Source organism: Cariama cristata, unplaced genomic scaffold (assembly GCF_000690535.1).
Source record: "Cariama cristata isolate BGI_N322 unplaced genomic scaffold, ASM69053v1 scaffold12137, whole genome shotgun sequence".
Classification (NCBI taxonomy): Eukaryota; Metazoa; Chordata; class Aves; order Cariamiformes; family Cariamidae; genus Cariama; species Cariama cristata.
In genome coordinates this window covers 13,444-41,250 of record NW_009628390.1, presented here as the reverse complement: position 1 = coordinate 41,250, position 27,807 = coordinate 13,444, and the positions used below count along the sequence as shown (strand labels likewise).

General features: G+C 35.9%; 1 protein-coding gene across 1 annotated transcript in view; it reads right to left on the bottom strand.

Moving 5' to 3' along the window:
- Positions 1–27,807, bottom strand: part of LOC104165224 (fibrillin-2) — a gene marked incomplete at its 5' end in the record, with an annotated part of 60,137 nt that overhangs the window by 20,396 nt on the left and 11,934 nt on the right. The window contains 17 exons of the mRNA XM_009704800.1: positions 584–703; positions 1,021–1,149; positions 3,084–3,200; positions 4,804–4,929; positions 5,347–5,472; positions 6,296–6,421; positions 6,929–6,997; positions 11,786–11,938; positions 12,855–12,980; positions 14,102–14,227; positions 14,876–14,944; positions 16,015–16,176; positions 20,827–20,949; positions 21,328–21,450; positions 24,216–24,341; positions 26,007–26,129; positions 27,559–27,681. Coding sequence (XP_009703102.1) covers positions 584–703; positions 1,021–1,149; positions 3,084–3,200; positions 4,804–4,929; positions 5,347–5,472; positions 6,296–6,421; positions 6,929–6,997; positions 11,786–11,938; positions 12,855–12,980; positions 14,102–14,227; positions 14,876–14,944; positions 16,015–16,176; positions 20,827–20,949; positions 21,328–21,450; positions 24,216–24,341; positions 26,007–26,129; positions 27,559–27,681 — 2,067 coding nt within the window. The remainder of the gene's footprint in view (positions 1–583; positions 704–1,020; positions 1,150–3,083; positions 3,201–4,803; positions 4,930–5,346; positions 5,473–6,295; positions 6,422–6,928; positions 6,998–11,785; positions 11,939–12,854; positions 12,981–14,101; positions 14,228–14,875; positions 14,945–16,014; positions 16,177–20,826; positions 20,950–21,327; positions 21,451–24,215; positions 24,342–26,006; positions 26,130–27,558; positions 27,682–27,807) is intronic.

Below are 27,807 nucleotides of genomic sequence, written 5' to 3'. Positions count from 1 at the left end.
CCTGAACAATATTCAAGGCTTTAAACAAGACTGATATGAACAAACAAGAACATGCAAACTGATGAAAGGTCTGCTCTACCCTCTTCCACCTCCTGTGAGTCTTAGCACTTGAGAGACATTATACAAAAACTGAAATCAGAAAAGTTGCTAGAAGAACCCAATTTAAGCAATTGTTCCCATAAGCTCCATAATTTTATCAAGATTTTAAAACTTCACAGCCCTCTGAAACCAGAACCTTAGTTCATGCATTGTTTGCCAAGAACTACTTTCCTGTAAACATTAATTTTTAAAAAAAGTGAATGAAAAATAAAATACCATTTAAAAAAAAGTAAATATTTTTGTTTGCATTAACAAAGAAGTTAACGTACAAAATATAGTATAATACAGTACAAAATATCTTGCCTTCCATTTTTAAAACCTCTTTCTGAAGATTTTTCCTACTTATTTATTCCCTGTAACCATGATTTTAAGTTGGGCAACATTCACAAACATTAGGGTGTACAACTACTTTCCACCAAATTAGAATGAGGTAATTTTTCTAATTTTTAAATTGTTCAGAAGCAACAATTACAACTTGCCTTACCAATACAACTGTCACTTTTTACTTCATATCCTGGTGGACATATGCATCTGAATGATCCTTCCAAATTTTGACAGGTACCAGGAGAGCATGAACCGGGTAGTGCCACACACTCGTTTGTATCTTTGGAGAGTAGATGGAATCAAGAAACGTTTAGAATCATGTAATTCTTACGGTAACAAAACAGGCTCATTCATGAAAAAGACTGTAGGATTCTTTCCTAATTTTCTTTTTCTAGGGCATTTAAATGCTTGAAGATCAACAATTATTCCAAAACCCAGTTACTTCTATTGTATTTTCACTGAAGTTACTGTCCCTTTTTTAAATTTTTTTATATACTTAGATACTCAGCTTCTGGTGCTTCCCTCCAAGTGGGAGCTAATAGTTTGATTATTTCAGCTCATCAGTACTTTAACATCTCCATGTGGTATCATACATACCAATGCAATTCTTGCCATCTACAGTAAGTTCATATCCTTCATTACATAAACATTTGAAGGAACCAATTTCATTGAAACACTGTCCATTTCTGCACACCTGACCGAAGAAGGAACTGCACTCATTGGTATCTGTAAAAAACCCAAAACATAACCCCAGAAACGAGAGTTTAGTCTCAGCATAGTATATACAGTATGTTATAAACACAGTCAAGTTGCAATATATATTTCTGTGTAAAAGGCAAATCTTGCAGCAACAAGGGAACAGCTGGCAGCTAGTGGAAACTAACTCTCACTCAAGTGCATTAAGGTATATGTTCTACTTAAACAACATTCTTTTTTTATAGGGTATTATAATTTTCAAACTTGCAGCATTACCTCAGCTACTGCATCTGGAGACATTGAATTACTGCCAAGTGACTGTATGATACTAACTGCAGACACAGAAAAGAAAACGTTACATGGAGTGTTCTGGATTTTATCTGGATTTTTATGTGCTTGAGTTTCCTCCTAAAACCTGCCTCATCATTTTCAAATTTTGGAATATGTCATTTGTTTTCTGCAGGATGATTTTCTCCTTCATAACAGTTCTGAAATGAGGTTTGAAAATGCTTATTAGTTTGTAGAGTTACTTTAATAATACAGGCTTAAAGAAGCACTACGTAAGGAAAAATACAGATGAGAAAGTGTCAGAACAAATGAAAAGGAGATCGGATAAGCATCATGGTGTAAGAACAACTTACACTTTGCTATTCTACAATACTTGAATTTGAATGATGAAGACTAACATCAGTTTTACTGAAAAGGTTTTAGTCTTCTTCAGAAACATTAAGCACCATCTCCTGAAAGAGATGTACCTTCTGCTTCTGCCAGTACAGCCATGCCTGTGTTACTAGTTTATTCCATAGCACATTTCTTCTGTGTTACAGTTCTACAAGCAGAAATACATCCTAAGTATTGTATTGGGATGGGCTAAATTGCCTTTGAATGACTGGGACAGTTTGGATGAAAGCCCAGAGGCTCTCCAAGCTGTCAAGAGGAGTGCTAAGAAAAGGCCAAGTCTCTGAGTCAGCTTGGGCTCCTTGGCCTCCTTGAAGGCACAGCCTGGAGCAGAAGTGCTGGATGCTCCTGGCAGTAGATTGACAGCTATACTGCCAAGGGAAAGAACCTCCTTGGCAAACAGTGCCATTCTTAGGCAGCAGACTCTTCTTCCTTGAACAAGTTTTTAATTTCCTCTTTCCTGGACAAGGAGAGCATTTAAAATACTTATTTAAGATGTTTTAGCTCTCTGTTGAACCAGAAAGGAACCACTAGACTTTGTTCTGTCTTCCTTATGTAGCAGGAAGGAATGCAAAGCCTTCCTCTCTTTTGGCTTATGCTCCGCACAAGGGAGAGGATCTCCAGAGACATGTTCCTCAGCCCTGGAAGAATTTAGTTGCTTTATCACAAGTATCCAGGAATTTAAATTGTCCAAAACAAGCAGATATTGTGATGTCCTGTGTTTTAGGAAACAGCAATGCCTGTATAAACTCTGTGTAAGCAGAATTCATCTTAGGAGAGCAGATTTGGTAATTAGTTGTACTGGCTTTCTTACTGCCGGTCTGCTTCCTCTTTCACACCGTGTGCAAGTGTCAAGTAATATGGTGAAATAAAGAAATTATTCTAAATTCATGAGACAAGACTGGTGGTATGATATAACATATGCTTATTGTGAGTGGTGCCTATGGACTGTGGCAGTAGTCAAGGACGTCTGCTGTAATTACCCAGTAAATCTAATGAAGGTGAGGGCTGCATTAAAACATCATTGAACTGTAAAGTTGCCCCAGTGGTCCAGAGATTTAGGGTATACGTTATCTCAAGCTGGCCAGTAAAAAATACTTTTAACCAGTTTAAAAAATGACAGTAATGATTAAGCTCTAGGGCTGGTAACAGTATTAGTTACTGCACTCAGAATTAACTTTCTTAGGACCCTGACTTGTCTTCCATTTGATTTTTAACTACATACCATCCTCCTTGGCATACCAAACCAGCAGCAATGAAAATAAAGTTTGATTTACACCACCTACCCATGCAATCATTATTATGAGTTAATTCAAATCCTGGATAACACAGGCAGTTATATGATCCAACTGTGTTTTTACAAGTTCCATTTCCACATGGATGGTGTTCACATTCATCAACATCTGTGAAGAGAAAATAAACTGTATGTGGGAACTGATTTTCCCAGGTATGTGCTAATGTGTTACCGCTGCATAGTGACAATATTCTAAACCTCAGTCTCTCCTTTCATCTGTCACCTTTTCTATTTATACTACTGATTTTTACCGCTTCTGGGTACACATAGAAAAATGTTACATGAAGCATTTTTATATGTATTTTAAAATAAAAGATACTGTTACAGGCAAAGATAAAAGTAAGTGCATGTACAGTATCTCAAAGCATTCTGTCTTTTTATTTTCCATACATTTCTTAATTTCTTAAGGTACATTAGTGATCAGAACTTAGTAAAAAGGACTGAGCGTCTCAGCCCTGGAACTATCTCAAATTTTATATACATATTTTACTCTTACGCCCATGAAAACCTGTTGAAAATGCTCTATAAAGGAGTTTTGTGTCATTGTTCACAGGTCAATTTACATATGCAAATATATTATGTCAATACTACATCCAGAATTACAAAGACTGCTTACAAACTCTCAAAAAGGCACTAAAATTCAATGTTTCCTGCTGTGTGTTTCAGTAATTTCTGGAGTTTCATGTGGATCTGGAAGGTATTTAGATCTTTTTCTCCTAGTTCTTGTGGGTTTTCTGAAACGTTTTATTTATTTGCAGAAGGTAAACATTTTGCTGTGTGGATCATTTCCATAACCTGCCATTGTCTAGATTTGTATTTCATACTACAAAATTTTTAGAATTACTTTTAGAATAATTTAAGTTACAGTTTCGAGTAACCAGGCTCTCGAAATTTTGCATTTTTAACACACAAGTCACTTTCCCAAATATCCTCCTCACATAGTTTGTCAAATGTGATTTAGTCCAAATATCAGAAGAGTCAAGGTGTATATGGATATGTAATACAATGTGAAAAGGTTTTAAATGTCTGTTTAAAGTTGAAATTGGAACACACGTTATAGAAGACACTGAATTTCTCTATAGCTTAGAACTGACACTTAGATGAACATTATTTCAAAAATCAAAATAACTTTTCGGCAATTTTTCTCAAAGAGAACCGAATTCACACATGCCTCACCTTTGCTTTTTAAAACCTTACAGGACTGATTACAAAACACTAAAAGAACAAGAAACACTCTTATTTTGCAATTTTCTAATTTCTTGTATCACCTCTATAATGTCATAATTTTAATATGAAATGAGTACAGATTTAAGTTACATTAAAGGTGGGATTCTGTTTTTTAAATGAAATATGAACGCAATAAATTTCTAAATAATTAAAAAATCTGTGTCTATTTTTTATCTCCAAACTCTATCACTCTGTGATATCTCCTAAATTCTCAGTCATATAAGCCATTTTATGTATTTTTGTAAAAATGGTGTTAATATATTCTTCAGTAACATGGAGCTATCTCTGAGAACACTGTGATTTTTTTCCCCAAGCTACTGTATCCACTCCAAGGTCAACTTCACACACTTTATTCACAAAAATTTAAAAACGTATGAATCAGTCGTTTAATGTCACTATAATCTCCTCAAAAATTTAGACTCATCTCCTCATTTAAAAAAAAAACCCACAAACAAACCACACACAAAAGCATTTTCTTTCCATACCCATGCACATAGTCTGGTCCTGGGATGCCTTAAAACCGTTGTGACATATGCACTGGTAACTTCCTTGGATGTCCACACATAAACCATGACTGCAAACATTAGGAATTTCCAGACATTCATTGCGATCTGTAAGAAAAATATAAAACAGATGGTACACATTATTGACTTTTATTATTCATTCATTTTACACAAACATGTTTTTACAATCTGTTTTTATTATTAAAACCAGACTCAAAATTATCCATAGCTAAACCTGAATTGTAACAAAACTTCATTTTATAGGAACTTCTTGCCTATGTACACTGAGGTCAAAACTACAGTTAGGATTTGGACATCAAGAATGCTCTTTAAAAATTTTACCCTGCCTTTTCTTCCCTTCTACAGAGAAACAGGGATATGAAGTAAAAATGTTACATGAAACAGCAGAATATGCAAAGTAACAGAAAATAAATTATGCTTTTACCCTTTGAGAGAATTACACACATACCATTGATCAGGTACAAATAGATTAAAACAGACAAGAAAAGTCAACTGATCTCTTACCAACACAGGCACCATTGGGTGAAAGTTTAAAACCAGCAGCACATTCACAGCGGTAACTACCAGGACTGTTGATACAGTCTGCATTTCTCTGACAGAGATTGTCTCCATTGCTGCACTCATCAATATCTGAAATACCAAGAATCATGGTTCAGACATCAGAAACCACAAGACAGTTACTTCTGCCTAGAATTTAAACTGTATTTTCCATCTTGTGCAAGATGAATATTTTGCTCTCAACAAAGCATGAATATTCTGACCTTCAGCCTCCTGATGAAAATGAAAAGTCTCGTAAATGCAAATGAAAAGCAAAATCAATACAATTTCATACATAACATTTTTTGGATGAAGGAGGATCCTACGAATCCAACTTACTACACACTGAAGTGGCTTTGTAATTTTAAAAGTCTGCCTAAAGAAATTAGTTTCTGTATTAAAAAATGTTCCTCTTTGCCTTTGAATGGAAATACTAAGTGGCACAGCTTGTTAGCTTTTCAAGGTGCATGTGTCAGCACAAGACCCTTGAATAACAATGACAAAACTTCTATTAACACACACAGAATTTCACTATTAGCTTCTATGGATGTCTCTACCTATAAAACTGTAGAAGAGACACAAGAGAGAAAAAATCAAGGAAACTTTTATTTCAGAAATTTGAAGAACAATAATTAAATTTCCTCCCTACAATAAAATAAAATAAAGGCATTTAATTTACTTCCTATTTAGGAGTCAGTGAATCGCTTGACACAAAACTGTTACGAATTTTATTAAGCGCATGTGCATATGTATTAAAGACAAACATGTCAAACTGATTTACAGATTTGAGCCCTATTAAAAAAGCTCACAGTCTGTCTCTCAGATTTTGAAAAACATGTGAACTAAATGTTCCCATTCCCTTTAAGATAAGCATGCTTATGGGGGCTAAGTAGAAAATAACGTCATTTCAAATCACCTTCACAGACCAAGAGCAGGTCATTGTAGCTGAATCCAGTGGGGCATTCACAGCGGAAGCTGCCAACCTGATTGATGCAAACACCATTTGCACAGATTCCTGGGATTTCCTTACATTCATCAATGTCTGAAAATGAGATGAGCTAGTCAAAGTACAGTACACTTCATGGCTTTACGTACTGCTTGGATTCTAAATTTCACTGTGCTTAAAACAGCGTTGAGAAGTTCCATTTAATCTACAGAAACTTATGCCCATTATGAGACAAAATAAACTATGCGAAGCGCAGTAAGTGATCAAAACAGAGTAATACTAAATATTAGGCAAGACGCAAAACAGTTACAAATGTGAAGATAAGTCCCACAACATTTTTGAAGCCAAAACCTTTTAACTTACCAATTAAAACTCAAAACCATGAACTAGGATGGAAGGTAAGTTCATAACAAAATATAGAAATAAAAAAATATAAATCAGAAATATTTTACACAAAAATTGGTCTCACAATTTATTTCACCATTTTAACTCCACAACGAAATCAGTATTTTATTATATGAAATGTTAATTTTGGTACCACTATGCAGCTGCAACAACCTTATAAAAACAAGTTTTGGTTAAAATAAGTTTAGTGAAACTTACCAACAGCCTTTCCAGTATGAATGTCAAAAGTGAACCCAGGAATATTCCCACATATGTTCCTGAATTCAGCTAGAGCAAAACAGAGGACAATGCATTTTCAGTGAATATTTATAAATCTCCCAAGAATTACTTGCAGTCTTCTCACCTTTTCAAGGGCTGATACAAGCCAAATCTATTCAGAAGACTCAGTGCGTCTTGTACAAATTGTATTGAAAACTCAGACTGCTAATAAATGAATGCAAATTGAAACACTAATTCATACTTCTCTTTTCTCAAATCCTTGCAGACTTTCGCATGTGAGTAAATGTCTGGTTTGAGAAAGCAACACTTCAGTTTTTATTTCAAACAGAACTCCTTGACTTACCTTTAAGGTTTATTCCTGCTTTCTAGATACCTGTAGACAGAATCTACAGCAACAGTTTCAGACAGGCAAAATAAATGTAACTTACCAGTATCTAGCCTTTTTTGATGATACTCCCTCTGTTCTTTTCTGCAGAGATTACTGCAACTTAGTTCCACTAAACTGTAGAGCAGAATGGACACTCTGCTTTAAAAAAAGATGCTCCAAAAATGAGCATTGTTTTAGCATGCTAATTTTATATCCTCTTTTCCAGACCATCTTGAGGAGGGAAATGCACAGTGTAAGTACAAAATCAATGAACTGATGGTTTTGCAGGCAAGGTGTATGAAGTTGAGTGGATTTGCAACATAGAGAGAAAAATTTCTAGCATGGAATCTATTACTTATTGCAGGATGTAAGAAATAATTACTTCTTTAAAAAAAGTGTTTCTTATAAAGCATCTACACTAGCATGAGATTTTGCTGGTAAAACAGTTCCTTCCAGAAAAAAAAGTATTATGCATTTACAGTACATTGATAAATTTTGATCTATGAAATATGAAAAAGACAGGCCTACAACTATAACTATGTCAAACTTGCAAGATGTTGAGTACCAGCAGAATTGTGTACTAGAAGCCCACTTGTTTGAGGGGAGCAAAATAATTCCAATGTGAAGATGCAACCAGTTTGAATGAACAGTTTGCTTTAAGTGTGTGTTTGCAAACAATAACCATACTCAGCATGTTTTTAGATCATATTAGTATTGAAATTCTCCAGAAAAGTAGTAAGTATCTTTCTATATTAAGTTTCCAAACTATCATTAAGGAAAAACTCCAAAGCATGTGCTAGATACTTGTACATTCAGGACATAAAGCCAAGGTAAAATATCCTTCTAAAGAACATGGATAAAATTTACAAAAATGTCCCACTGACATAAAATTCAAAGGGGTTTTGGAAGCATAATGTCTGGAGACTTCTGTGAGTGCTTGGTCCATTGTTCATGCTGCTGAGGACCTACAGGAAGCCTATTATGTACCCAATAAAAGCAAGCATATGGAGTCTAACTCACCTCTAAAGCTGAAATGCAGACAAATTATTAGGCATCTCTTCTAGCACCAGAAAAAGAGAAAGGAGACTCTTCTGTTTTCCTGTGAGTAACGATCTTTAATCTAGATTGGTGATAAATTTCTCTGCTGGCTGTAGTTTGAGTTTCTTGATTGTCTACATTTTAATGGCAACTCTTCAGTAGCTTATAATTTTGTAAAGTTTAACCACTAGGGTTATAACTTGAATAATTCTTGTGTCCCTTACACCAAACATTCTTGTTTATTAGAATTTCAGCAAATGTAGTGGATCATTGCTCAGAATGAGATTTGGCAAAATATTTTTGTCACATTCAAACATTCTTTGCTATTTCCTGCATAAGTCAAGTAGGATCCTGTATACCTGAACTTCAGCATTTTCTTCTTTCTTCTGTCCCATTGTTTAATGACTGCTTAATGCCTACTGAGGTTATTCTTGCAGTGCAGGATACTGGGCCATAGAGGTCCCTGCCACAGTGTTACTTGTTACTGAAGTTACCGTTCAGCAATTCTCTGTGCTTTTGTATTAACATGTATAAGAGTTGAGAGTTAGAAAACATTTCTTTTCTGCAAGGAGCTTTATGCCACTTACTGCTGTCAGTAAAACTGTGAAACACAGATACTAGATAAAAAGAGTGCCTTGTGTTCACTACTGTGTTTCATGGGTGATGACAACCTACTCCTGTGGCAATGCCTAACACTTTGGGTCTGGGAGGATGAAGAAGAGGCTCTGAGGTTTGCAGGCCTTCTTTCATTCTGTGTTGTGCTACCTACATGTTCCATGTGTTCCATTTAATAGAGTTTTCCCATATTTTTTTCAGTTTGTACTGAGTAGGAAAAAAGCATATAATTAGGTAAGGACTGTATGATAATGGATTTATACACAGTGCCAAATTATCCATACACAAATACACCAAATATTTACTTTCTGAAAACTCGACTTTTCATCAATGACTTAAAAAATATTTCAAAAACCCATATACTTGTAACTATATTATTTTTTAGGACAAAAAGATCTATCACATAACAGGAAAAAAACTCTCTGAGGTCAAGCACTCCTGAAATGATCAAACCATGAAGGGGTTCTGTAAATACTTGGTTACCTCTTAGCAGTGAAGCAGCTTTTTACACTTCTTTGGGTGAAAAAACAAGCAAACAAGAATGAGTATTTCTGATTAAAGTCTGTATGGTAATGGTTGTGATACATATAATGTGTAAAACCAAGCAATACAGTCTTTACTACCTAAAGTCATCAAACAGAGATTGACTTTTAAGCATAAATACATGAAAAGGAAGAAAGAGCTCTGTTCACAAAGGAAAAAAAAAAGCAAATGCACTGGCATGTGAAGTTCATTTAGAGGAATAATACAATTCTCAACAGAGCAGAATAATGCTCTTAATGAGCTACTGGGCTCAGTCTAGCAAACTGGTTAAGGTCAGTGTATCATAACCCCTGTCTGTGATGTATGGCCACCACCCAGACTTCAGAACAACTGATTATACCACATAAATGCAGCTATTCAACCATTTACACTTGGAATTTGTGTTTGATCCCCTCACGCAATCTCTTTTCATGGTGAAAAAGGTTCAACTATGTCTCCAAATACAGTAAAGGCATTTAGAAGAGCTAATAAGGCAATACTGAATATTTCAGGAAATATTTTAACCCCATAACTGCTTGCAGACTAAGTGGAGTTGTCTTAATGAATCTTTAAAAGCTGCAGAAGTTTTTGAGAACTTCAGTCTTACCAATTTAAAAGGAGAATTCTTTCTTCCATCCAAGAATATTAATTGCATGAATCCCTGCTATTACTTTGCTGTATTTTTCTCATCATGTTGTCATCATGATGACAATTGTATGGCACTGAGGTAAATGACTATGGGAAAGAATTTTATGAGCTCTCTGTGATAGCAAACAGGTATTTCCTCTCTCAAGCTTATTTCCATCTCCCATTCCTCACTGCTAGGAACACTGCTTCATTCTCCCTCCTCCTACTTAAGAAAGGAAAGGAAGAGTCTGGTTTTTTCTTTTCAGTCTCATTTTCCTCCTATTTACTGCTTGTGTGGGAAAACCTTTCCTAAATTGTCTGCTGTTTGCCTTATGTCACCAGGACAAACCACTTGGAATGAAAGCAATACATTCTTTACACTGACATCACAAATGATGCAGCACCAGAGGTATGGGTTTAGCGGCAGTAAACTTGGGGCAAAGTCAATTAAACAATAAAATGTGTTTGTACTAAACAGGCACCCGAGTTTTTTAGTTTTATCTAGGCACCTTTGCTCTTTTTACAAATGTAAGAATCTTTTAATGAAGGCCAGCTGCTACTGTCAGGTTTCCACATGGGTGATTCTCCCACCAATGATTTTTCTGAGTTGAGCTTTCAAGGGTGTTTTGTTCCAGGCAACGAATTCCATAAAGACTAACTGAAAAAAACCTGTACCTTATTATTTTCACCTCCCTTTATAGAAGGGAACTTTCACTTCCCTTTGCAATACCCTGCTCATTGAGCTTTTGCAAGTTCATCACCTTTAACAGCGAAAATGTAAAAGCAACTGAGAGGATCACGCTCAGATGTGAGATGCAAGTGAAAAATCTAGAAAGGCAATACACTCAGTAATGAAACCCCATCTTTTTGTTCTGACAGATTAGGACTACCAGGATAAATGTATCCCCAACTATGCAGTAACTAAATTATACTATTCTAAATTAATTATCCTGGAAGACAGACCAGGCAGCAGGCATCTCTTGTCAGTCAGTATCTTTAACCTCAGTATTATTGCCTGATGACTGCTTTTCCAGTAACCTCAAAGTGACAGCTTTAGACATGGGAGTTCTGTAATCCCGCACTCAGAAAACTTGCTTATGGCTACTGCACCACGCTGGTGGGTCTTACCTACACAAACATAGATTTTTCACATAAATCTAAATAACTGAAAGTAATTCTATGTTCATACAAGACCTCTGAAAGCCTTGGTCTTTGTTAGAAAGAAAGAATAAACCAACAACAGCATATTCATTTTATAGAGCCCCATCACCAAAAATAATGGTCCAAGTAATTATATCTACCTACAGATACCTGTCTTACAAACTTCCTTTTAGCTACAGGGCTGACATACTCCTGCTGCTGATGGGAAGGTCAGTCCGTACATCCCAGGCCTTTTTATACATCTCAGTGACACCTGAAAGTACTTTGCTCCCTTGCCCTTGCCTTCAGGGGCAGCTGAGAGGGAAAATATGCATGTTCTTCCTGATTTTTTTTTTTATCCAGGAGGAATGACACACCAAGACTTAATCTAGTGAGTGACAGGACGGCAGGGTTCTGTCACTCTGCTTTGGGAGTACAGCAAAGGTTTTTTGGGGCTGAAATGTTAACTTTAGCTAATAGGTCAAAGGAGCAGATGAGCAAAGAAAGTAACAAAACGGGATGATTACCTGTTCCTGGAGTTGGACATGGTTCACAAGGCTTGTTCCAGGCTTTCCCAACATTGTACGTGCAGCAACACATCCTTTTGGTCACATTGAAGGGCAGCTCATTCTCACAAGAGGTTCCATTATAGCTTCTGTAGCAAAAGCTTTTCCTCATGTCTAGATGTGGAAAAAGAATCACTTATGAAGTAACCAACAAACTAACTGTTGTGGTTTAACTCCAGCCGGCAACTATGTACCACGCAGCTCCCCGCTCACTCCTCCTTGTCCCTGCCCTGGTGGGATGGGGAGGAGAATTGGAAAAAGTTAAAACCCATGGGTTGATATAAAACCAGTTTATATAGTGAGCATGATGTTCTATGGTATGGAATATCCCTTTGGTTGGTTTGAGTCCACTGTCCTGGCTGTGCTACCTCCCAGCTTCTTGTGCACCTCCTCATTGGCAGAGCATGGGAAACCAAAAAGTCCTTGACTTAGAGCAAGCACGACTTAGTAATAGGTAATTCATCAGTCTGTTACCGACATTAATTCTCACACTAAATCCAAAACACAGCACTGTACCACCTATTAGGAAGAAAATTAATTCAACCCTCTACCAACCTAGACAGTGGTTCATTAACTCTGGCTTCTGAATGCAACCCAAGCATGCGCACAGATGCATTTTAAAATAATTTAAGGACTGAAGTAACCTACAGTCTTTGTTTTAGACTACCTTTAAATTTGACATATTTTCAGTTTTCATTCAAAGACACAAAGCGGAAAAAGGAAAATTCCCAAGAAATCAGAAACACACTGTCATCAGATCCATTTGTATAGTAATCCCTACCATTTGGAAATTACTACTGAAAAAGGATTTCTGAGCTCTGTTAAGGAATAAGAGCCTTTTAACACTGCATGTCAGTCATTGGGATCTCCTTCCTGGCTACATGACATAACTGTCTGGGAGTTAAAGGGAGGAAAAAGCAAAACAAGGCTTTAGAACTGGCCTCATCTAAAAGGAAATTTCAAGCAGAAAGTCTGGTGCTGAAAGAGTCTGATATTCAGAGAGTTCAAGTAAAGATGACATTTTGCATACCCATGCAGTTATGTCCTCCGTTCACCTGCATATATTCAGCTGGGCAAATGCAGGTGTAGTTCCCCAAGGTATTGTAGCAAGTGCCAGGACCACAGACACCAGGATGTGCAACACACTCATCAATATCTAGAGACCAAGCAAAAACACTACAATTAACAAGGGAAAAGAGGACCAAGTCCTAGCAAATGTTTCTGAGAAACATAATCATAATAAACCATGCTAAGATACCAAAAATGTTTCATTTAAAGGCTAGCTTGGAAAGGACAGCTCAGATTTGGGTTAAGTAGCTACTGTAACAGCTGCTGAATAGTAATATTCTTAACCTCTATTAAGTCCAGCCAGTGAAGTGCAAGAGAACACCCTAAATAAATTCAAAGTTGTTGAATTTACCACTGAAACTAGAGCACCTTGTGCCCCATCAGCTCCACAAACGATATTCACACCCTCTTCTCACAGGAATGTTATTGTCACTTTTCAGTTCTGGCAATGTGTTCACTACTCCACTGGGAAATGACCTTTGAAGTACTCTATTCAGAAACAGGCAAGCTGAATAATCACATAGTCTTGCACTCTAACCTTGGATCTTCTTATTTAAGGTATTTGGGGTGTAAGCCTTTTTTTCCCATACAATTTAAATTACAAACCCAGTTTGATCAGTTGTCTTCACTCAAGCTTAGCAAAGCCTCAGGATTCACAGGCTCTGTTTTGAAAGAAGACAATCTGTTTTTCTCACAAAGTGAATGAAGAAGGGGAAGCTGACTTACAACACTCCAAACTAGGAGAAATCATTGAAGATTCTTTCCATTTTTTGACCTATTTACAATTTTTGGTTCTAACACTTACGAGAAATCTCTAACACAAAAGGAAGACCGATATTTACTTCATGTTGCATAAATTAAACTGCTACTCTGAAATACTGTGAAAAGGACACCTTTTCTTACTTAAAATATAGGGACCCTAGTGAAACTAGCAGGAGATACAAGGGTTGAAGTGAGAAGCCAGAAATCATTAATAACCACCTTAGTTTACTGAATGTACATAGCTGGGATCTATCATGTAGAAATAAACATTAGTATATTCAAGTGTTGCATTTCAAGTTTTATATTAATCATATCACTGGAGCCAAAGATAATGATTTTAGGGAAGATTTTAGGTAAGTGTAGGGGTATCATGGATTTAAGACTAAAAATGACTGGTTTTCATAATAAGTGCACTGTGATAGAGAAGGAGGTTTCAAGGGACTCAACCTTCACAGATTCTTGTCTCTTCACTGAGGTAGTAGCCTTTTGGACATTCACACTGGAAGCTGCCAAAAGTATTGATGCAGTTTCCACCTTGGCAGAGACCTGGCAGTTCCTGACATTCATCAATGTCTGAAAACAGAGAACAAAATCAACCATATTTTCATTCCAGAATGAAAAGGAACAAAAGACTTTAAGTACTCCCCTGAAATTTTACCAACTAGTAGCTTTTAATTGTCCTGTGGATTTTTTTTTGCTTCTAAATTGCACTTCATGAAAGCATGGATGAGATGCTCATTCTCTTCCATTTAACTAGCTCTTCAGGAGCACATTGCAGTTTGATGAGCCCATGGAGTTCAACTCCATTACTGTTTACAGGAATTTGGCATCTAATTCCTCATTCCTGTACATTCACTGGAACCAGCATTTCTTTGTCCAATAAATATTTTCTGAAACATACACCTTCCTGTGATAAGCTATAATTTTCATAAATGATTTATCCTTCAGGGGCCAATTTCAAAGGCCAATTCAAGTAAGGAGGCACACAAAAGGTATGCATCAGCTTATTTTGCTACTGAAATATTGTTGGACTTCTTCAATACTTCAATTCTTTTACAGTATGCTTTTTCATCATGTTGTTGTCCAATTCATTACTAGCAGAGGGTTTTGCTTTGCACTAAATGCAATAATTTCTCCAAAATACAATTTCTGTATACAACTCTCCGAAGATGAGATTTTTTTTTTATTACCAGCTGTAACAGTCATTTACGATAAACTCACCTTCTAAAATAATAGTGATGGGATTTGGTCTGAATCCTTCTCCCCCTGGACAGAGAGTATTATATTCCGCTAAATAAAGCATAACAAGAGAGAGCCTGTCAGTCAGATGAAGAATAAAATGCTAACAACAGAAACATAAAATTTCATTTGTGTTTTTAATGAGTTTTTTTTCCTACACTCATTGATTTTCTACTTGTCTTGACCTATTCACAGTAAACAAAGCAAGTGTGTTAGATTAGTAGAAAATCAAGGTAAGATTTAGAGTTCTGCTTAAAATATACTCTTAAGATATTCTTAAGGCAGGCATAATGTTGTTTTCTCCATACTGTGCCTCTATAAAGGCACATATTTTCCATTTTGACTAGTTCTTTAATACGAAATCTCAATATGCCATTGATAAAGATATGTGAAAAATCAGAATTCATACTATTAGGAGACCGTTAAGAACAACATGCTTGACATTTCTGTTGCATTATTCATTCAAAGAACTTCAAAGCTCTACAAAATTGATAAGCATCATTGGGTAACAGCTTTAAAAGTACTCAGGAGTGACTTAGAAACAGTTACCCAACAGTTACCCACATTCTCCTTTGAGAACTACTGTAGCTTGCCAAATTAAAGGCATGATTTGAGTTTTAAGCATTATCAATTTTTTATTTCCCTACCAACATGAAGTTGCTGAGTAAAAATTCCTAGTAGACGCATGCAATCCATTCCATTCTTAAGACACATAAGCATATCTGCAGCTACCTTCATTTTTTTTTTTAATGGGAGAAATGTAAAAGCAAAATAAAATAAAGTGTTCAAAACTACCCAAAGTACATGGGCCTGGTCCAGTGGGAAGTGCCTTCTAAAGTTACCACCAATTTATTACTCTGAGAATAGGCACAAAGTCAGTCACAGGAGACTGAAGGTGAAGTCTTCTGATACTCGGGTCCACACCTCTGCATCACTCCTCTGACAGTAGCAGGGAGACTTTCTTTTATAACTGTGTCAGAACATTGCCTCATAAAGACAATCAGTTTCTTAAATGATAAATGTATAGTAATACAGTAAAAGATTTCAAATACTTTTTCCATTCCTTGTTAGCATCTTCTGTAATAAAGGGGCAGGGGGAGAATAAAAGAACATTTCCTTACTGCTGTTTACAGGGGGACATGTCTCACAGGGGTTTCCCCAAGCCTTTCCCAGAGAGCAGCAGCACGAGGAACGACTGACTCCAACCCCAATTTCAGTGTTGCAGGATAAGCTCCCATCCCCTCGTGGTCCATACTTCAGGTAGCAATTGCCAACACGGTTATCTACATATAAAGCACATATGACTGCAGCTGCACACAATGATCCAAACAAAGGAACAGCAGACATTCATTTTAACATTTCAAATCTAGAAGTAGAAATTCAGGTAACATTGCGCTGTTGAAGTCACTGGCAAGCTCAAAACACTCAGGTACACTGTTACCGGTGTCAAGAGAGACAGCAGGGAAAATGGTTAGCTTCAGCTTCCTAAGCACCCAGAGACGAGTTTAAAATGTTTGCATGTCTTCCCAACTCACACCATACTCTAATGTAGCACATACACTATTCCCAGTCTTTCACTCAGAAAATATCAGAAACCTTGCTGCAGTTTGTTGTTAATACTTCTTCTTCATATTCTGATTGTGACTAGGCTATAACTCTTTCTTGTGGAATTACAATAATTTACATATTTCTCTATGGAATCACAGAACAAAGCCATGTCACTGGAAGAATTCTTCCTCTGGCAAAGAAATTCTTCAAAAAATCATTAATGTTGAAACACATAGTCTAAATGTGCAGTAGGTTTGAGGAAAATTAGTTTATTAGTTCATTCAAACTGTAACTTAACGATTTAGACAACTGCTGGCATCAGTAGAGTGAGCAAGGAATCTCAGAGAAGTAAAAACATGAGTTTTCTTACTGCTGCACACACTGTATCCCTGTTCTTTATAAATGGAAAGTAACTTGCAGTGAGTCATAAATACAAGGAATGAGAGAATAGTTAATTATTATAATGTTTCTTATTACAGTTAAATAAGATGAACATTAATTTCCTCAAGAGTAGTGTTATAATTCTAAAGATCATTTCTATGAATTAACTCGCTATCAAAGCTTGCCTCTAAAGCAGCACAGAAACTCACTCAAAATTTTTTTTATAAATTCATTGTAGAAAGGCCACAGAATCTTTTTGCATTTTTACTACTTCTGTTAGTGGTATGACTAAGAAACTTCTAACTGAATTTTTGAATGATTTTCCAAATGCGTATTTTACTAAGAAATATCACATTTTTAACTTACTGCTTGCAGCAAGTGCCAGATGCTACAGCCTTAGCAATTTACATGGAGTGTAATGAACACAGCATGATAAATGTGGGTACTTCATAATTTCAAAATTTCCAGAGTTTAACAAATGTCTTGATAAGACATGCATTTTTAAATTATCCTGAGGTTTGGGACTTATCTATGAAAAAAACTTGAAGGCAACTTTCTGAATTGTTAGGAACTACTTGTTCTGAAGATCCTCAAGTTAGTTAAAGATGTATAACATAAAAACATAACTTTGCATTAATTTTCAGACTGATTTTTTTTTAAAGGGTCTTAATATCTATCAGGAGAAAATCTTCAAGCTTTCCAAAGGATTTAAATTTATTCAAATTTAAGCATTAATAGACAAGTGTGGGTGAATCTTTCTGCACAGTTTTAAGAGCATAGTGTAGCAGCGATTGTGAGAAAGAAGGGTGTTCCTGGCCCCCACATATTCTACAACAGATTTCAGTATCTCACCATAAATACACATTGTTGTAAAGCTATTCAGTTAGGACCTGAGCAGCAGTGGCATATGTATACTGTACCTCTGAGCCTCTGATGGAAAGAGAAGAAACTTCAAGAGGCAAGATTTACCTGAGATCACTGATCAACTGATCAGCATATGTTAGTGTGGAAGTCCTTTGGGTTTTTTTAAGACAATGTTAGAAAAAACTAAAATGCCTTTTAAAAGGGCACATCCTGTTGCTCTCATTGTGGACTTGAGCTGAAACAACCCAGACATGGTTATTCTGAGAATACCTATCTCCTCCTGTTCTCAGAAGAACTGCATGCTTCTCTCCATTTGTGAGAGCATAAGACATCTGCCTTTTTAAGAGAAGTCAAGAAGAGATTTGACTTCATTCTTTTGGGGAAAAGTGAAAAACAATGAGCATTTTGGAAGACGGCTTCAGCCCAAGACCTCAGGCCCATTAAGAACAATAGGAGACGACAGACCTTGGAACGAAGGCAGCACCTGGAATTCTCTAGCAGAGTAGAGATACTGTTTTAGCTTTCAACAGTTTTAGGTTTCGGTTTACTCCTCACATGAACTGTCTTGACATAGCACCATATTCCTCTCTGCCAAGGATAATATTTCTGTTTCTTCTGAAAGGAACTGGAATTTAAATTCCTCTGTCTTTTCTGCTCAAGCATGCAAGAGAGAGTGCTATTGAACAGAACCAGAAGCTGTGGTCCTTTGACAAGAAGTTTCTGGAACATTTTTCAGTACAATTTGTGCATTCCAGAAGCAAGAAACTTTCCTTTTACTTGGTGAGGTCTACTAGCCTCTGTGTTGTTTTTTTTTTTCCAAATGACTACAAGCTTAGTGTGAAAACTGGGTAATGTTTTACCATATGCCAGTGACACAAACATCATTGCCAGTGAAGTTGCAATTTAGAATTGCTGTCCTGAGACTATAAAGGATCACAAGCAAACTGAACTTTGGTTCTTCCTTCTTTGTACTACCTAAGTCTGTAAAGTAGACGTACACAAAGCATACCAAATCTAGAAACAGAACTATTAGAGCTGCATTGGAATGACAACTCTCTTTGTTTTCACTTCCCATGCAAAATCATGTAACCCTCTGGAAATAGTACAAATGAGAACTGCTGGTGAAAGAAAAAAAAGTTCAAAAACCTAACAATGCCTATAATCTTATAAAATAGTGTAATTAATACAGTTTTAGTTGCATGTGGTGCCCCATCTCTTCAAGGGATTCTAAAAAAATGGCCACTAAAGCATCATTTTATTCATGGATTAGGGCTTCATCTCTACTGTCTTACTCTGATGATATCTCACAGGAAGCAGAGGCTTTCTTGCCCCTGTCAAAAACAAAAGCTGAATGTTCACTGAGTGTTTTTTGCACTTTGTCATAGAATCAGGCAGTAGAGAGATGGAAAGTGTACATCTGAGGCTTGCAGCTCCTCCCACAGATAGGTAAGTGGATTCCAGTTCTGCCTCTGTCTGAAACTGAACTTGAGAAAAATCCAAAACTGAACCAAAAACTCCATGTCTGCTCAAGAGTTTAAGTCTTGGGAGTCTCCTTTCTGTACAATCAGTCATTGAGAAACTAAAAATGCTTCTTACACAAGAGAAAGGAAAGGAGTCTTTGAACCAGAGAGAGGGACAGCCCTAGTTTCTCAGGACAGAAGTAAGGAAGGGTCAAACAGTTTTTCCACTACTTTCTTAGTAAACATTTTTTCTTCGGAGAGGGAGCACTTGCTGTCTCATTTGGGATGCTAGAATTGTTAGATTTACCCTTGAGTAGGTTCTCTACCACTGTGGAGGCTTCCTTCAGGAAACATGGGACCCCTGCCAAAAATGTCATTGGGACAACCAGTGTCAAGTGGAGTGTCAACTCAAACTCCCATTTTCTAGTGAAACACAAGTCAGGTAGCAGTAGGATAATTCATTCTCATAAGCTTCTTCACAGATGACTTAAATTCTTTCATCATAGCTCAGGGCTTGCAGGGCTGATCATACACAGCATCTGGTTGTAGGGAAGAATGAGGATCTTAGTAGTTATATGCTGCAGAAGACAGCCAAAAAGGCAGGATGTCATTTCTTCAGCTGAATCATCAGATGAGACAAAGCTAAAAGCTTAAGTCAGACTGTAAGAAAAGTATGAAGACAGGAATTGTCAGAAGAGTCTATAGCAGACAGAAACACAGGTTTCCAATTCAATGGGAATAGATTACCTAAATTCATTTCATCTTTTAAAATCTCAGCTTAAAATTTTAGAATAAATTGGTCAAGACTTGGACATCTAAAGGTCTCAAACAGGACTTGCTTCTAGCATTCACAGAAGAAACAAAATATTCATAAGCAGAAAATGGTAAAATATGGAAAAGATGAGCAATAAAATCTATTCTGAAGGAAATCTGCATTTCTTTAGAAATTATTTGCTTAGAATATATTTATTTGCCACCACATTGTAGTATTATTGTAAAGGTTTAGAAAATGGATAGAGTTCTAACTACCAATTCAGGAGAATTTGAGTCTTCCCAAGGTAATAAAATAAAAAGGCTGTTTTCCAAATAAAAAGCTAGAAGGTTTTCCCAGGACCACACACAAATCCTTATGGCTGAATCTTAGCCCCTCTCAAGCCCCCTCTTCCTCAAAACTTCCCTAGACTGCTAGCATGTACTCTAAACACATGACAGTCCTATATCACAGAGCAAGGGGGGGGAATAATGAAAATTCACTTTTAAGTCTGTGTAAGCTAGAGAGAATTACATAAACTACACTAAAACATGTCTCTTACTTTGTTTCCACCCAAATGGGTACCATAACTAGTTTTAATTCCAGTTTAGACTTAAGCTAAACACATAAATCAGTACCAAGACACATCTAGGATTAAAAATTTCATTTTTTTAAATAAGAATTGTTGACTGTCAGGAGAACAGAAATGAAGATAATATATGTTTCAACAAAGTTTAAAAAGGTGTATTTTAAAGAAACTATAAGCACCATTAATCAGTTAAAATAACTAACTCCATCTCTAGAAAACTATATAACAGGATAAGCAGCATATGGAAGTATAAATTTTCTATTTTGCTACCCTCATTTGCATCAAAACAGTCACCTTGACTGTGATTTCTAAAGGCATAATTCAGGTAGCTTTTACTTACCCACACAACCCACTCCAGTAGGATTCAGCTGGAAGTCTGGAGGGCAATTACACTCATACCTTCCAGGAGTATTTACACAAAGACCATTAACACAATTAATGGGATCGGCACATTCATCGACATCTAAAATGGGAGAGTTACATTTGTAAATCTGCTCACTGGTCAGAAAAGAATAATTTTATTTTTTAAGACAAAATGGGCAAGAAAATTTCAAATGCAAGTGAATTTTAGCTGAAATTGAACAAAATAACTACTAATAATTCATCAAATGTTTAGGAATAACCTTTGTACAGCTGTGTATTTAAGCAGCCATTCTTTTTGTTCTGTTCTTAAACCAACTCCAAAGCATACAATTCTACACATTGCTTGTTTAGTGTGGAAAAATGCACTCTCATTGTTGTAAGAGAATACAATGCCTGTGTCATGAACTCATCTTTAAATTAACTTGGTGCAATTAAAAAAAAAGTAAGTCTTGACATAATTCGAACAGAAGAGATATACCTGTACAGTTTCCCCCAGTTCGATCTAATTCATAGCCATCATCACAGATACAATGAAACATTCCTGGTAGATTATTACAGGTACCAAATACACATATGTTCTGGAAGGAGCATTCATCAATATCTGAAGGAATATATTAAGAACAGAAAGTTACATATCATTACCATAGTAATATTACAACAGTGTGTTGTACTACTAAAAGCAAATGAAGACACATATAACTTAAAAAAAAAAATAATTTAAAAGAGTAATCACTTTTGGTTTGGTATAGAACACTATAGCTAGCAATTTGTGAGGCATTCTCCATTAAGCTGCTTCTTACTTATTCCTGTTTTACCTAATGTGAAGTAAAAATCACAAAACTGATTTCTCAGGACTCAAAATGAAAGCTCAAATGAAAGCTCAAAATGAAAGGTCAAAAAGCTGCTAAGTTCCTTTGAAAATGTGCATTAAACATAATGAAATGCAACATCATACAAAAGTGTCAATCATTTCCTAGCTCACAGTCTGCAACATTTCTTACTAATGGCAAGTAAGATTTTCAAAATACTATTCTCAGGAAGAAAAAGTATACTAAGAAGAAAGAGAGGAAGTAGGCATCAACAGTTACTTATATCTCCTTGGAGAAAGAACACAAAAGGGAAAGGACTACGGGAAGTAAGAATTATCTATGATTTTCTCAAGCTCACATTAAACCAGTTATATAGTAACTACATATAGGTGAGCTAAAATGCCTGTAAAGGACTGCCTGTGTGTTCATGTAAATTGAAGATGAAATGAGCTGAAAGACACTGACAGAAAATTAGATGACTTTGGCAAGTACAGTGCTAGAAAAGGGGTTAAATACTACCAGTATAGAGTGCAAAGATATGGCTTTAGACACAAACTATAAAGGACTTCTGAGTTAAGTAAGGTAAGAGGGGAAAAAGCCCTGTATGTACTGTCTGATAGCAAGACTTTTAAGTTGCCAAAATACAGCAGATGTGGAAAAGGCTAATGGAACTCCAGCATGTACTAGTGAGCTACTTTTAGCTGAGACAGGAAGGTGGAAAGCATTAATACTGTTTTATAATGCACAGCTAAATCTTCATTTGAAATTCTGTGCACAGTGCTCTGTTCAAGACTGACGAACTACAATCGGACAAGATGCAAAAAAGGGATATTAAAATGATTAGAGTAATGAAGTATCTATTTTGAACTTGGCTTCCTTGCCTTAGTCAAAGCTTGAGAAGTGATACAATGCCTCTTTATAGGAACATATGAGAAGGGGTAACTTTTGAGGAGAGAGATAAATTTTTTAAGGGAAAATGAAATTAAGATAAATGCCTAATATCCAACAGTCCTGAGTAAATTTAAACAGGAAAGCAAAGGAAGGTTTCTAAGTACCTTGGAGTACAGCCATGTAATGACCTCCAAATCAGGTCATGAACATAACTTGTCTTCAGATGAAGTTTTATAAAGTTACGGAAAAGACTGTATCATTGAGAAGGTAATGTACTGACATCTCAAGGGATTTCTGAAGAAACTGGATGAATTATTTGTATTACAACTCTTGTACTAAATCCAGGCTTTGGATTTTGTACCTTGATTGCAGAAATCAGCCAAGGAGTCACCTTATCATAGGACAAATTAATATATCAACTTAAAAAAAAACCAACCAAACCCAAATTTCTTTTAAGTATTTAGGATCCAGATCTTTTAGTTCTCCAACAGCACAAATTAATCTATGGAATGCTTTCAGATCTCTGGTGGAATCACAGTAATATATCAATATATCAAGCATGTTTCGAAAATTCTTCAATTTACTTTTCAGAGCATTGTCATGGACCAATTGAAAAGCCAAATGTTCGTGACCTGCTGTCCCAAGAATTAGAATCATATTGTTTTTCAAAACATTGATTGGCTGATATCTATTTGAGGATTTCTATTAGAACATTGGCATGACTATAATATGACTACCTAACTGAGCTGCACTGAGAAACTCAGTAAAGATGACTGACAACACTTGGTAACTATTAACAGATGTGACCAAAACAGTTGCCTAGCTTATTTTTCAGAAGCATGGGCAATTTTTCCACAGCTAGAAGTCTGATTCATACACGTACACCTGAATGTTTGAACATGCCAAGTTATGGACTGAATTTTAGAGACTACATTTTAGCATCTGTTTTTAATGTCTCATCAAGAATTTTAATTTCCTAAGAAATTATGATGTTTCCACCATTAAACATGAAATAAGTTAAAAAGCTTTGGCGCTCCGAGTAGAAAGACTTTATTTAATATACAGTTCTCTTACATTAAACAAAAAAAGAGATATAGAACACAACAGGGAATAGAAGCTGAATTGGACTAGAAAGAAAATAATTCCTTTTGCACTTCAGATGATCTGGTACAATACTGAGAGTGAAAGGGTGATGATAAAAAATCTCCAGTATGTATTTTAAGGAGTGTTATAAACTTGTCAAATATAGCAGCGATTCGCCTACTTCAATTTTCCTGAAAACACTAATTTAAAAAAGAGATCACTTAATGCAGTTTGTGTCTCCTATGTAAACACAGTAAATAAAACAAGCCATGAACACAAATTTTCCATACACTATTCACTAGTGACAAAAAAAAGAGCAATAATTAAAAAAGAAGAAATCACTGAGCCAAATCTCTACTCTGGGATTTTTAGACCAAGGCCAGGAAAACTTCATAGAAAGATGAAAGCTACCTTCAACATAATTCACACTGCAAAATAATCCTTGCTTGAAGAAATTACTCATATGTGAAGCATGTGCTGAGTATTCTGCTTCCAGGTTGAGGTCCCTCCAGCACTTCTTGTTGTTTGCTTTATAGCAGCCAATCCAAACTCAGAAAATTAACTTGAAGTACCAGTGGCTTACCTTGGCACGACTTGCTATCCAAGGCAGGAGTGAATCCCATCTCACACTCACAACGGTAGGCACCAGGGACATTCAAACACTGTCCATTTTCACACAGATTAACATTTTCTGCACACTCATCAACATCTATGGGAAACAGAAATTTTCTTTGAAACTACATGTTTCACTAGCAAAACACTAATAATATTATCCTGACATTCAAAATAATAGTGCTGTTGAGTATTGTTGATATAAAAGAAAACATTTACACCGGAAGATGAAGTAAATTGAAAGAATGCAGAAAAGCAAACATAATGTCATTTCCAAAATTATTCCTTTTACCCTGCCATGATTCCTTACTCCTTGTTTGTCATTAACAGATGGAAATTTTTTTAAATAATGCAAAGTTTTCAGATTCAGTTCTATCAGCTTTGACAAATAAGTTGAATACTTTGCTTACGAAGTCAAAACTTTGTCTCCTGGTATATGTTGCTATATTACTTCAACAAAAAACACAATCAAAAGGCAAATTTTCATAATTGAATCATACACAGAAGATTATCTTCATATGCATTTTAGAAAATATTCTTTGAGGATTATGAACTACCATTTGCACACTACTGGGGATTCTTCTAGTATGCCCTAAAAGCACTTGTTTTTTTTTTTTCTTTTAAGAGCTATAAAAGAGCAGAATGACAAAGGAAGGCATTCACCATTTCAGTCATCATAAGGACTTATATTTTGTCAAATATGCTTTTGACTGTCCAAAAAAAAAAATTCAGTATACTTTCTTCATTTTATTAGTCAATCCCTAGTATCCCATCTGATTTTTAAAAAACAGAAAGTCTGAAACATAGTGTGGTAAAGTTCTTGTTCATTAACCACAAACTTGAAACACATAAACAAACAGTATTTGAAGACGCTTATTCCATAATAAAAAAACTTACAATACCAATCAGAAGACTGTCTTGTTGAAGTGTAAATGAATTTTGATTTAAAATTAGCCAGTTAGCTAATAATGAATGCATTCATATTAATTTCTAGGTATTTTACTATCATTAGGATGCATTCCTTCAAACCTTCAAATTTGCTGACCACATACAGGACATGTTAGAAGTCAAGAGCAGAGATACTCTTGCATCTCCACTCTGTAAGTGATAAAAAAACCCGTAACTCAATACTTAGCCGTTAATGTTTAATATAAAATCTTTACATTTTATGTAATCCTTTACACATCAGTTTATTTTCAATAACTTGCTGTGTGCTAAACAAGGTACATTCTTAATAGTAAGCATTTACCAACAAATTTAAATGCAAAGACCATGGGCAGTATTTTACAACTGTAATTTGTTGTTCTTTTTAAAAAGTCCTATGTTAATGACGAAATCCTGTTCAACTAACATAATGAGGGGAAAACAGATGATGCCTTCCCTGCCAGAGACAGACCCGGCCTACAAAACAGGAACCATAACAGAGAGCTGGTGTTTTCGGCTCTTGACCACAGAGCCTGCTGCTGCAAGCAGCACATGCACATTCAAAAAAACTGGCATGAAGAGGAGGAGGAGGAGGAGGAGCAGGTGGCAGCAAACAAGAACTTCACCCAACGAATGGGTCCAGTGGGTCCAATTTGGCACACAAATCAACAGAACAATCAGTTGCCTTTGTTAGCATTTCTTCAGCAGATGGGAAGAATCCCGATCTTAGAAGACTCTTACATTTATTATCTCGCACTTTGGGCTTAGATCTAATTTGGAATGCTTCCATACAACAGAAACAACCAGTGACAAGGCAGCTTTCACATAAACTTCTTACCAGAACAAGTAAATCCATCCCCAGTGAATCCCTCTGCACAGGCACAGCGATATGACCCTGGGGTGTTCACACACTGAGCATTCACGCTGCATTGGTGGGTCCCATTGGAGCACTCATCAAGATCTGCGTACCAGGGGCAAAAGAGTGCAAGCAGCAACACTGCAGTTAGTATACTTGGCTTACAATTAACTGTCAAGCTAAGAAGCACAACTGCAAAGATGATTTATGTCTCCATAAATATACAAAGTTCTTATTAGACGATACAGTGTTAATATATAGTGATTTCATTTTAGTATTTCTTCCTTTAAATTCAAATGCATGAGATTGGTTGAAATGTTTCCAAGCAACAGATGGAATTCAGTTGACTCATTACTTCAACGTTAATATCCTGTTAAAGAACTTGAATTCAAAATGAGTTAAAAACCCCAACAAACCAAAGACACATGGTGAGGTGAGAAACTGCCGTACATTTGGAGAGTCTTCTTAAGTAATAGAAGAATGTGACAACAACGCAACCCCATGAAAGTTAATGTAAGCTTTCTTATTTACTTGGATGTCAACTTGGATGAAAAAAAAAGAAGAAGAAAAAGAAAAAAGAAGAGACTTTCCTTCCCCTCAAGGGGCATGTTTGATGGGAATGGTCGTACAGGTCCATGACATATGAGTCACACAAGCTAGTGCTATTGAGTAGCCAACAGTCCCTTCTCTCTCGTCTGCAGAGTGGTCTCCTGGAAGAACACTATATAGCCAGGAGCTATGAGGATGTTGCTGGAAAAACTTTTTAAAATTTTCTCCTTCAAATGGGACTTTTTATTTACTTAGTAGAACCTCACATATTTTTAACTAAATGGTAATAATAAAGACCAGGGGACTTCAGCTTTTTCTCAGATACAGCTTAAAAAGCTTAGAAAATCTGGCCTACAGAAAATCTCATAATGTGGTACCTTTTCTTTCACATCTTACACCAATAAAGCCTAATTCTTAAATGAAGCTCCTCCTTCACAGATCCCAAAATGTTCTGAAAAAAGGTAAATATTACAATCTTTTACACACCAAACTAAAAAAGAAGGCAAAGGGACATAATACTACTCTAGCAGCCTAGCAAAAGTAGAGTCAAGTTTCCCATACCTCAAGTCCAATATGCCTTATATTAAGGTCTATAAACTAGATATACTACAGGACATTTATAAAATACGGTATTAAGTAACAGAAATAATATCTTACTGGCAGGAAAGCACAAAACAAATTCCATTTTAGTTTTGATTGAATTTTTTTATTTTGCACATTCCAGCAGTTGTATGTAAACTCTGTAAAATACAGTTAATTCATTAAGATGTTACACAGACAGACTTCTGAGACAAAATCAGTTTTTTTCTCAGAAAACCAAATCCCTGAAACATAAGAATCTTGCACACCCATCTATCCACAGAGTGCAGCAGACAGAATAATAATACTTTGTTTCCAATGGAGTAATCACACAGCCACATTACACACTTCCATTAAAAAAAAAAAAAAAAAAAAAAGAGAAAAGCTTTATTTTCTGTATACTTACCAATACATTTAATGCCATTTCCAATCCACCCTTCTCTGCAACTACATTTAAAACTTCCTGGTACATTAACACACAAGGCGTGCATGTCACAGTTGTGAGCACCAATTTCACACTCATTCACGTCTACAAACACAAAATAAACTTAATATTTGCAGTAGCGGCACCAGAATATTACAAATTATGTTCCTTTTACATGTTGCTTATTTCTACTCTGCAGGTTTGCAGTCCTTTAAAAAACAAATATTCAAG